The sequence below is a fragment of the Mirounga leonina genome, unplaced genomic scaffold (genome assembly GCF_011800145.1).
Source record: "Mirounga leonina isolate KUSES-001 unplaced genomic scaffold, KU_Mleo_1.0 Mir_418, whole genome shotgun sequence".
NCBI classification, from domain to species: domain Eukaryota; kingdom Metazoa; phylum Chordata; class Mammalia; order Carnivora; family Phocidae; genus Mirounga; species Mirounga leonina.
This window is the reverse complement of record NW_023270739.1, coordinates 2,309,215-2,321,232: the sequence shown is the minus strand read 5'-3', so window position 1 is coordinate 2,321,232 and position 12,018 is coordinate 2,309,215. Positions and strand designations below refer to the sequence as shown.

At 47.1% G+C, this 12,018-nt stretch overlaps 1 protein-coding gene across 1 annotated transcript in view; it reads right to left on the bottom strand.

The window, feature by feature from the left end:
- EFCAB6 (EF-hand calcium binding domain 6) overlaps positions 1 to 12,018 on the bottom strand; it is a 215,743-nt gene that overhangs the window by 173,235 nt on the left and 30,490 nt on the right. The window contains exon 5 of the mRNA XM_034987337.1: positions 10,638 to 10,704. Coding sequence (XP_034843228.1) covers positions 10,638 to 10,704 — 67 coding nt within the window. The remainder of the gene's footprint in view (positions 1 to 10,637; positions 10,705 to 12,018) is intronic.

The following is a 12,018-nucleotide window of genomic DNA, read 5'->3' as shown; positions in this document are numbered from 1 at the left end:
GATGACAGATGGATGGGTGGATGAATGAATGGATGGATGGATGGATGGATGGATGTAGTATTCATGGGGAAGAAGCTTTAGTAGGCCAAGGGAATCCTTGTACAGATAGGGCAGGAACCTGCAAGAAGAGGCACATAGGCATCTCATTTCCCAGTGGACTCAGTGATCTGCTGTACACCTTCCTGGGGAAAGGAACTGAGACCTGGACAGAGACAGCAGAGCAGAGTGGGAGGGGCAGATGAGCACAGAGTGTATGCCTACTGTTGGCACGGATGGCATGTATAAATTTTCAATGGGTTAAGCGGAGACCAAGAAAGGCAGAAGGCTTGAATTGTACCATTCCCGGGGGCTGCTCTCAGGTGAGGGGACCTGCAGCCTGAGGATGTGCAGTGAACCACCAAGGGCAGAGGTGACTCTCCTCATCAGGGAACCATATAGTTCAGAGGCCCACAAAGCACAGTCCTAATAACCCCCCATGTGCCCTATAAGAGGGCAGCCTACCATGCTGAGAGGACACCAGGACACCAGTGAAGGAAAAGAAAGGCATCCTCCCTTTCCTCAGCCCTCATCACAGACCCCAACTACAAGCGGGGAGAGAGAAAGAGAAGGGCCAGCGAGTAAGCAGGTCGAGTGCCCCTTGCATAGGAAGAAGGGGAGGAGATGGCCAGCTGGGCTGGACCTGAGCTCAAGGTTTAAAACTGGATGGGCCTGTGCTAGACTTGTTTATAACTAAGTGTGACCAGAAAGCCATGAGATCTGCCTAAGAAACCCTGACGGGATGAAAAGGCAGATTTGCTAGCGCCTGCTTGAGAACCGTGAGAAGAGAAAATCAAACTGCTTCATATTTGTATCCCACTGAGTTCAGATGGTTCAATAAACCGCTAACAGTGGCTGTTATTAGTACTCTATAGTTCTTTGTTTAAAATTCTTTTTATAGCACTTTGAGCTCCAGGAAGGAAAGCTGTGAACCCAAATAAATATGACCACCCAGGCGTTAAAGGAGGTGAGAAAAGGCCTAATGTTTCCTCCAGAAGGCCAGAATTCTCAGTCAGGCTGCAAATAATCCTTCTCTAGGCCCGGCTCCGACGTGGCCCTTCCCGGAGGAAGGCCAAGCTTCTTCACGCCAGCGCGCAACCCGCACAGTAAATTAACTTCGACTGTCCACAGTGCTATCTTATTGGCTCCTGTTAAGCTGTTTTCTGTTCAGTTCCTCCCCGAGAACCAGCCTTCCTTGCCCAGTTTGTAGCAGAAGGGGGTGAGAACGGCATCCTACCCGCCCGCCTGGGGACTGAACCCCAAGGGGAGGGGGCTTCTAGCAGCCTCTATGTCTTGGCTCTGCAGCGAAATGGAAGGGTTCAGCATCCACGGCTGTCAGTCTGGCACCTTTCTGTCACCACGACTACATTCATTTTAAATTTAAGGAGTAAATTTTTAAAATGAAACCACGAAAAAGGATTTTTCTTACAATAAACACATCAATGCTCATTTTCCTTATTATTCTACTTTTGGCTATTTCGTATAAAATCTTTAATTAAAGTTTTTCTTTGAAATTGTCATTATCAACCCAGAAGAAAGAAAGAGGGAAAAAAAGAACAACACAGCTGTGCAGATATGAAGCGCTATTCAGGACTAAATGAACTGGAACGAAGTAAGTAGCTTGACTGTTATGTTCTTACTTTTGGCTCTGTATTCTCCATAGCACAGTCTAGCTTGTCACTTTATATCGATTCCATCTGTTTACACTCTGCAGAGTATTGGCTTCCTACCGTGAACATTTCCTATTTACCAGCTGGTAGAGATGAGCCAAACCAGATAGGAAAAAATTAGACTACATTCAGAACCCCATAAACACAAACTTTCAATTTGGGGACATGTGGGAGGAGCGGCGGCCGGGCACTGCTCACCTTTAACAAAGGCTTCGCCTCTGTGCCCGGGGCTGACGCCTCCTCTCACTGTTCTGGCATTCCCCCCACTGCCCCCCGCGGGCCCAGGACGATGCATGTAGTTATTGAATGCATGCAAATCCTGCCTTTACCATAAATTGAACAAGTTTACACAAAAAGACATCTAAATGAGATCCACGGGAACAGAGAAAAGGGAGCTAAAGAAAGAGCTAAATAAAGCAACCTAAAAGTCAGAGTTGCTACAAGGGAGCAAAAATCCGAAAACTCTGGCTCTGGGTTTCCTTGTAGCCAAGGTGAAGAGGGAAACTTGCTGTCATATGTGCCAGAGGCCATGTCAACCTTCTCCACATTCGATTTCCATTTTCAAAAGGCTTACCTACAACATATAAAGACTTCCAATAAGAAATTTTAGCTGCCATTGAACTTCTGACCCAGCTATGAGAATAAGGCCTACATCTAAACACCGAGGGCTTTTAACATGTGCCAAATCTAGAAGCAGCATTTCCTGTACCTCCTTTCTTTCTAATCCAGCTCACACTCATAGGATGGGAGCTCCGTCCCAGGCACTACAGGAGGAACTCTGGGGCCCCTGTCACCCTGACCCCAGATCATGCACAGGACAGAGCTACATGCACCCCCTCCCAGGAACTCCATGGTATCCCCGAAACACCTGAGGTGCTTGACAAATGTAGGCTGTTCCTGCTGCTGAGTGACTTCCAAGGCCTAGTCTAGCTGTCCTCCCAGCCACTGTGTCCATGAGACTGCCGAGAGCCATCTCCAAAGCAGCCCCTTCCTCATGGGAAATTGGCAATGAACCACCCCCACCCCCACCCCAGCCCCATGCTTTAGGGTTCACACCTGACCTTCAAATAATTCCATCTTTTTCTCCATCCTACCTTCCACAAATGTTCTGTCTCATCCTGCCTTGAGAAACAGAACTCTCCGCAGGATGGTCACAGAGCTTGTCTCGCCACTGCCCTGGCCACATCTCCCCGGCCCCCACCTCCACGTTCTCTTCTTGTGTCAGAGTGCAAACCTGACACCTACCCTACATCTCATCCCCTACTCTGTCCTCACCACAGTGAAACCCCATCCACGGCCCAACTCCAGTGCTGGTCTCACCTGTCCCATGCAGTGTTTCCTGGCTACTCCAATTACGGTCAACTTTTCCTACAGAACCATTTGTTCATTCAGTAAATGTTTCCTGAGGTCATATCAAGTGCCAGGATCTGCTCAAGGCACTAAAGTTGTAACAGCAAGTAAGACAGAGAAGGCACCTGCTCCCAGGAAACATGTATCCTAGTGATAAACAAGTAAACGAACAAAAATCTCAGAACATTCAGTGTCAGGGAAAATATGGAATTTTAGAAAGGTCAGTCAAAAAAAAATCTCCATGCTGAGCGCCATAAGCCAGGATGTGTGTCTGATGTTTACTCAGTGGGCCACCGAAAGCCACGGGGCATCTTCACCAGAGGAGTCTGATGAGACCTGACTTATGTTTTGAACAGATAACTCCGGGTGTCGTGTGGAATAGAGATTGTATGGGGCACGAGGAGGAACAGGAAAAGCAGACCAAGGGTTCCTGACAAAGCACAGGGTTGGGATGACGGTGGCAGTGGGGATGAAGAGATGGATTGGTCCTGGAAACGGCACATGGGATGCAGCAGACGGGACTTGCTGATGGATTGGATGCTGGAGCGGGGCCAGTAAGGAAACACAGGAATCAAGGCTAATCCTAGGTTTCTGCGTGAACGACTCCATGACAATGGTGGAACCATTCACTCCAACACTGGGGTGACCAAGCGAAGAAGGCTGCTGCCCAGGGACGGTGAGGAGGACAGTGGTGAGTCTGGAGCCCAGACAGAGATGTAAGCGTGGAGGCCTTCAGCACGTGGCCACTCTGTGGCCTTAAGCCAGAGGTGACCGCAAACTATCATTTCCCTGTCCATGGGACAACTCATGTCTTCTCTCCTCCAAATGCAAACTCCAACTCCTGCTTTTTTGAGTAACTTCTATGCCCTGGCACTCTGGTAAGATCGTTTTATATTGATTGTCACCAAGAATCTCAACAAGATTGGAAAAACCTTACACTATTCTTTGCCCATTTCATGGCCGAGGAAACAGGCCCCAAAGGGACTGGCTTGCTCAGGGGCACACACGCGGTGAGGGTTGGCGCTCGATGCACACCCAGCTGGGGAAGCCCAAGTGCTCCAGCCAGCTTCCCCTACGATTTTGACCGAACTACTGAACATGCAAGAGGATTTTTAAAAAGAAGATAAACAGTCTGAAATGATACAAATTCTGATATAACTGAGTGTTTGCTTTAGCTTCCTGATGAAGCCTTTAGTAAATTAATAATAGAACAACCAAAAATAGGGCCTAGGGTAGAAGCATTTTCAATATAATTTTTTTCTAAAATGGCAACTGATTATTTTGTTATGTGAAATTCTCTAGATCAAAATGTAAGCACTCCTCTTCATTTAGTTGCACACAGACACGCGAGTAAGAGCTGTGACATTATTAATCACTATATTCAGTTATGATTGATAGGCTTTTCTGCAAGGAGGAAAAAGTGGCTCAGATACAATCTGTCCCAACAGCTCTACGATATGCTAATATTTTCTTCAGATGAAAGAGGAGATGTGTTCAAATACCTGCTATAATAGGCAATTAATACCAAGTGCACCAAAGTAGAGCTGATAAAAGTGGGATTAGGAGAATATTATAAATTAACCAAAAGCTTGTATGTTTTAGTAAATGGCCTCATTTTGAGTTTGACACAGTCTTTTTATTAGGCAAAAAGACTGCATTCCGGTACATTCGTTCATGCTAATGTGGTGTTAGAATGTTAAGGTACGTTTATGAAATGGTTGTGATTCTAATGACTGTTTATTTCTCAAGCAATAATTTTTTTAATTTCTTTTTTAGGAAAATCCACCTATTTAAGAAAATGAATCTAAGCCATCACTTGTGTCTCTTCCGTGCGAAGACATTACAGACCATGTGAGCAGCTTAGTACCTCTCATTATTTACTAATTGCTTCTGAAATGACCAATGCTGCATCTATACAACTCCAAGGCACCAGGGTAATCCCATAAAAACTTGTGTCAGATCACTTGGTGTCCAACAGACACACTAGTCACGGCTGACTGGGTGGACCAGATGTTCCGACATCATGGCGCCCAGGCTTAAAAAAGCATCCCTGATTGGGGCGGTGACGTGGTACGAGAGCAAACAGCCTGGGGCTCTGGATGTGTCTATTTTTTTCCCTTTTTTTTTTATGTCTTTAACTGAATTTTACATTCTTGGATTCTTGTCTTCAGTTCAGAACAGTTCTTTTGTATGTAGGGGTGGCGGGGAAGGGTCATGGCTGTTCTACAAGTACACTGCGCTCTTATGTAGGTCAGTACAGCTTCCGGCCTCTCGGTAATTCCCTGCGCATGGCTCACAATGAGCGTTCACCCGACCTCAAGGAGCAAGATGAGCTTTTCTAGCACTTCCACCTTACCCTCGCATGGGGAGTTGACAAAAGACAAACCGAGTACCAAGACCAAAGCTTGGTGAGCCCAGCAACGCATGGAGCTTTGTTTTGGTCTTTTTTTTCCTGGCAGATTCTCCACCTGAAGAACATGAAGAACCCAAGTCTTAGGCCTCAGCCCCTGCTGCAGGAGGAAGCTGGGGACCTGCAGGACAGGGAGGGAGCATAAAAGCCCGAGGACGTGGGAAGGAGTGTGAGAGGGCAGGATGTCAGAGCAAGGAAGAGGAGGAAAACTCCCAAATGCCCATTTCAAGTAGATGCTACATGGATGCAAAGATGACTCTGTGGTCCAAACAAAAAAGTCCATTCATGTGTACGATGGAGGTGTGACTTCTCTGTGATGGACCAGGTCCACCTGCAGGCGTAACAAAGTCACATTTGCTAAATGCAAGGGGAGCATCAATACCTTCCCTACAGGAGCCCTCCAGGAGGCAGGGTGGCACTGGCTGAGGGCAAGGACTCGGGAGCCAAGCTGCCAAGGCAGGAATTGCAGCTTCTCCACCTGCCAGCTGTGTGCCCTTGGTCAAATGCTCACCCTCTGTTCTAGATTCCTCCATATCAACATGGCATAAGGATGGTACCTGCCTTGAGGGGTTCTCCTGGAAATTAATCATTTAACACAGTAAAACACTTAGAGCAGCTCCTAGTAAGTGCTCAGTCAGGGCTATTATTTATAGAGCTGACAAAATCCAAAAAATTACAGTGTCCACAGGATTAAGGCCAGGGGTATCCTTTCAGTGGGAGGCCGAAGCAGATGCTGGTAGCCTCCTTCTGCAAATCCACTCACCCCCTACTCCCTTCTTCTTCTAACAAAACCCTCCATTTTCCATTTTGTTTAGATATCTACCCTCTGGCGGCCCTGGAGGGAGTGAAGCCACCACACCAGGAAGTAATCAGGGTTGGTTCAGGCTGCTCATGGTGACCAATACCATTGCCAATGATTGATTTGGGTATGGGACATTTTTCTTGGCTGTGAGTCAGGAGAAAAGTCTCCCCATGTTTATAGAGTCATATTGGAAGAAATAGCATCTGGAAAAAAACTTGACATCACAATACCTGCATGTCAAGCCTGAATGGTGGCAATATCCTGGTGACCAGAGGAGACATGAGTTAGCTGATCCTGCATCTGCACTCCCTCCTGACTTCTCAGGTGAGATGAGAAGTGCTATCCTGTCTCAGCGAGCTCAGTTGGGGGGTTTCTATTTCTCTCGGGGCAGAGCAACCAAACACCTTCATGGCATAAGTGGGGCCACCCGGTAGCAGGTAAAGCCTACCACTGGAGGGGTTTCAGTAATGCCAGACAATGGGCTTCACTCACTAACAGATGGAGGAAGGGACTAACATTTACTGAGCGTCTATGGTAAGCCAAGGGCTTTGTGTCTATTATTCTCATTCATTCTTGTAACTACCCTGATGGGTTGTTGTCTCCACTTTAGAGATGAGAAAAGTCAGAATAGTGAGACATCTAAGGCCCCCAGTAGGAGCTGCAGGGGCTGGATTTCAGCCAGGTGTGCCTGATTCCCACTAAATGCCTCTGCTTCCCTAGGAGACTGTGAGAGCAGAGAAGGTGAAGACCAGAGAGCTCAAGGACCTGTCAAGCAGATGCCAAGTCATGGCACAGAAGAGAAGCAAAGGAAAGCACATATCTGTGACCAAGTGAAAAGCAAGGGCCAAGGGGATGAGCCTAAGTAAGGCAAGCATGGGACTCAAAGTGCCTACTCAGTGGGACCCAGTGCAGATCCAACTAGGGACCAGGACAAGCTGGAGCCAAAGGAAGATGCCTCGAGGACTACCTGGGCTCACAGAACCCCACAGGATCAGACAGCAACCTCTTCATGTGAAGCCATGGATCATAATCACCACAGGTTGGGAGAGATGGGACCTGGAGACCATCCAGGCTGGCCCCCGCCCCATGACTGACAGAGAAAACCAGGCTCAGAGAGCCCAAGGGTTCAACTGGATAATGAGTGGGGATGTGAACCTATGTTGGAGGGTCTACGTGCATGTGAGGAAGGGAAAGGCCAAGGAATCAGCCATCGGATCAAGCTCCCTGCAGAGGAAAACGATTAGGAAGCATGAGCACTGGGGTTTGGTAGGTTTGGGGTGCCAAATGTTAGTTATTTGTTGGTTTAGGAAGGCTAGACCACACATACATTTAGCAAAGTCTGGCTCCCAAAATTCAGAGACATTTGCATGCATTCTTGGCTCTAGCAAACCATGTGGACTTATATTTAAAACAAAATAATGAGCATTCTTCCATTCCCAAACTGTATAGATCACCCAGCAATGACAACATATGTCTAAAGAGAGCCTTCCTTTAATAGCTCCCAGGTATCCGTCCCAGTCTCCAACACTCGTGTGTGGACTATTTGCAGGACAAGAGCCTTAACTGGAAATACGCTACTACACACAGCAAACAGGTGAGTATATTTGATTTGTTCTATTTATTTTGGGAGTGGGTGGGAAGGGATGAGATTCACTGGTGTTCCTACCGATCCTTCAAAGGAAGCTGCAGTAATAATCATTCTAGTGATTGCTGGCAATGTCCAGCTGTTCCAGGTGCTTTGTACTGCATATTATTAAGCCACATGACAGCACTTCTGTTAACTAGGATGAAACAAGAAGTTGCTCAAATCAGAGGGCTAAAAGTATCAACAGAAGCGGGGAAAGGAAGGGACAGAAGCAGGGAAGGAATGTGTTTTGTTTGCAGAACCAACCGTTCCATCCAAGGAGACGCCCAACTAGGTGTTTCACCCGAGAGCCCCCTGCTAGGTATGTCTTGCCTGACAGCCCTTTATGTGAGCCAGTTTGAGCTGGACTGGAGCCGAGGACCTACGCAGACGCCCCCCTGAGTGGTCCTGAAGTTACCTTTAGCTCATTTTAACACTAAGATCCCCTCCTGTGGGCAGAGTTTTCCGCCATTTTTTTTTTGAACATCTGATGTATGTGCTAGCATGTTAACACACTAGGCATGTGCAATTGAGCCAAAAGTGCCTAAGCGAGCTCCCTGCCCCTGACCTCAACACACAGAATAAAAGCTTCCTGTAGGAACCCCTCAGGGAGACAGTGAGTAGCCAGCTATCTCCGTGTCTCCTTACTTTTAACAGGTAACACCAAGTTCTTTACTTTCAACAAAGGTTGTGTTCAATGTGATGCACCCCAAGCAGCAAACCCCTTGAGTTTGGTTATACTTCCAGGTGGGTGTTATCCCCACTAATGGATGAAGAAACCCAGTGACAAGGACTTGTCAAGGCCACCAGGCTGGTAAAGGGCAAAGCTCTGAGATGGAAACCCAGATCTGACCTGGTCCCATTAAAAAGAAAGCTCCAGGCTCTCAGTACAGTCACTTGTCTGCAGCATGGCAAACCAAGACTTAATTGAAGTTTCAGCTTCTCCAGGACTGGAATTTTAATCCAACCAATCTGGAATTTGCTGGTCAGCACCGATGAGGTCATCTCGTCACGTGAGCCCTCTCTATTCCCCCCTCCAAAGGAAGATGAGGTAATCCACCTAATAAGACCCTTTGTCCTTCCCCCCTCCCCCCATCGAGGGAAGGTGACCTGGCTTGAAACTCCTTTCTTTCCTTCTGCTAACAACTTCTTGCCCTGCCTCCCTCCCTATAAAACCCTTCCTCTTTGTACAGCTCCTTGCACCTCCCCTCTACTTCGCTTCATGGGATGCTGCTCAATTCATGAATTGCTTAATAAAGCCAATTAGGTCTTCAAATTTACTCAGCTGAGTTTTTTTTTTAACAGTCCCAAGGTCAGTCTTGTCTACTCCACCTGCCTGCCCAGAGTCGGGGTTCTAGGTAGAACTGGGGCTGCAGGTGACGCTCGCCAGAATGCATGGCAGAGAACCCCACTAAATCTGGGATTTAGTGCTTCCTCAATCACCCTCCTCAGCCTTTTCCCCAGAAGTTGCTTGAAAGCTGCACTGTGTAAGCCCACTGATTAACTCACTCCTAACCAGTGGGAGGGCTTCCCCCATGGATAGGATGAGAGGGAGGGGGCTGGGATAAAAGAGGAGTTAGATGAAGGGATGGTTAGTGGTGGAGTTCCCTTGTAGCTTTCCTCATGGTAGCCTTCTTGTTGGTAATTTACAATCCCAGCCTAACTGGGGACAATTACAAACCCAACCACACTCACTGAAATGCTGCATTATTGATCCACGATGGTGTTTATGTGGATACGATGATTGTCATAAACGGCTGAATTTCCCAGGAGTATTTCATGATTAACACAGTTTAGAAAGAGACAAATTAAAGATGTACCCTAAATAATATCAATCACATTACATATTTCTTATAGCATAACACATGAACCACAATAGAAGAAGCAAATTACACCAGGGTTCTTACTAACATATAGTGAAACCAGATTTTTAGGAATATATAATGCTAAAAAAGTATCACATTAAGACGAATTTTCTGCTGTTAATGGCATCAGCCAGGGAAATTTAGACAAACATTTTGTGGATTTCTGGTTATTTTTTATTTTGAAATGTATGAAAATCTCAGAAGAGTTCAAAAAGGAAAGAAAATTTGACACATTTCAAACCAACATATTGAATCGAGTAAATTGAATCATGATTCTCAGACTGCTCGTTAACTGACAGGCTCAAATGCATTTTTAAAAGGGGTCTGATTCCAACCCCCGAAAGCCACGAGTATCTCCCCCCCTCCCTAGCTGTGGGTGATGATGTCTAACCATAATCAGCAAAGAGGGACAAGGCTATGTGCTCCTCTTCTAAACACATGCAGTAGCTTCTGTGGCTAAATTACTCAATACTTAAATATACATCACTCTGAGTTTTCCCGGTTATTTTTACCAAGCTGCTCTCGATTGGCACTTACTGCTGAAAAGCAGAAGTTTTCTCCTTCTTAAGAGATCCTCTGCTTCAGTCTTAGACAAAACCAGAAAGGGCAGCCCTACTACTAGGGATCTAAAGTTAATACAAAAGCCATTAATATTCCAGGACTTCTGTTGGTGTCATTCATCCAGAGAGACACCAGGCGAGCCAGTGCAAGTCGTCTGAATACAAGCTTTCACACGGGCTTGTTACAGGATCTATTCGTCAGCCAGCTTTGACGGGAGAGCACAGACGACAAGATGTGGCTCATTCTGCTTCATCTACCTCTGCTAATAATCACTTCTGACGCAGGGGGTGGGGGGAGAATTTTAAAAGATCTCTATTACCTTTTCTCCTATTTGGGTCTCAAGTTCTCTTACTGTCCGACAGCAACTCATTTCCTTCTCCCCTCCTCTTAAAAAGAAAAATAAAAACTTTTCGTTAAAATGTTTTAACCCAATAAACGAGGACATGCAGAGATCAAAATGATAACGATTTCTAAATTATGTTTTCTAACGCAAGGTATCTCTTAGGCACTGCCGTCTGCCGGCAGCGTGGACTTGGGCCAAGTCCTTAGCTTCTCCCTGCCTCCGTTTCCTCGTCCATAAAATGAAATACAACAACATTTCTTCCTCCTCCCAGGGCAGCGTGGGAACCGAGTAATTACAGCTGACGCTTAATGAGCACTTCCTGTGGCGAGCCCCATCTGATTTAATCCTCATGACACCTGCGTGGGTCAGGGGCCATTGTTGCCCCGGGTCACAGACAAGGAGGCAGGGAGACAAAGGTCACATGTGGCCAAGTGGAGGTGCTGCTCACCCTCACCCCCAGCCCCTCTGCACTTTGTTCTGACCTCTGAGGGGTCCACAGTCCACTCCGGGGGCACTCTCAGCCACTCCACAAAGGACTTCATGGTGGATGTGTGTACCATCCCCTTGGCTCCATGTACTTTTTTTTTAGATTCTATTTATATATTTATTTGAGAGCGAGAGCACGAACGGGGGTGGGGGGGGAGCAGAGGGAAAGGGAGAGAAAATCTCTCAAGCAGACCCCGCCCTGAGCACAGAGCCCTAGGTGGGGCTCAATCTCACGACCCTGAGATCATGACCTAAGCCAAAATCAAGAGTTGGATGTTCAGGGCGCCTGGGTGGCTCAGTTGGTTAAGCGACTGCCTTCGGCTCAGGTCATGATCTGGAGTCCCTGGATCGAGTCCCGCATCAGGCTCCCTGCTCAGCGGGGAGTCTGCTTCTCCCTCTGATCCTCCCCCCTCTCATGTGCTCTCTCTCATTCTCTCTCTCAAATAAATAAATAAAATCTTTAAAAAAAAAAAAAGTTGGATGTTCAACCAACTGAGCCACCCAGGCGCCCCTGGCTCCATCTGCTTTTTAAAATTTTTTTTATTTTGTGTTATCCATATTTCCACACACTGCTTCAGAGCCCCCCTCTAGAACAAGCTGGTAGAGACCCACAGGCTGAGGAGCCAGGAGCAATCCACTGGAAGGAAAAAGCTCTCTGGACAAAGCAAAGGGGGCACACAGCGGCATGAAGCCGAGAGGACCGGGGCTCCGCATGTCCCAGCATTGCTACAGTCAGTTGGCCAGGGAGACCAGAGCCTGCCCAGTAGGGCAGGGGACAGGGGTGAGTTCAGAGATGGAAGTGGACGCCAGCCCTGTGGTGCTGTGGCCAGGATAAGGAATCTGGATTTCATACTGCGGTAAGAGGAAGCCA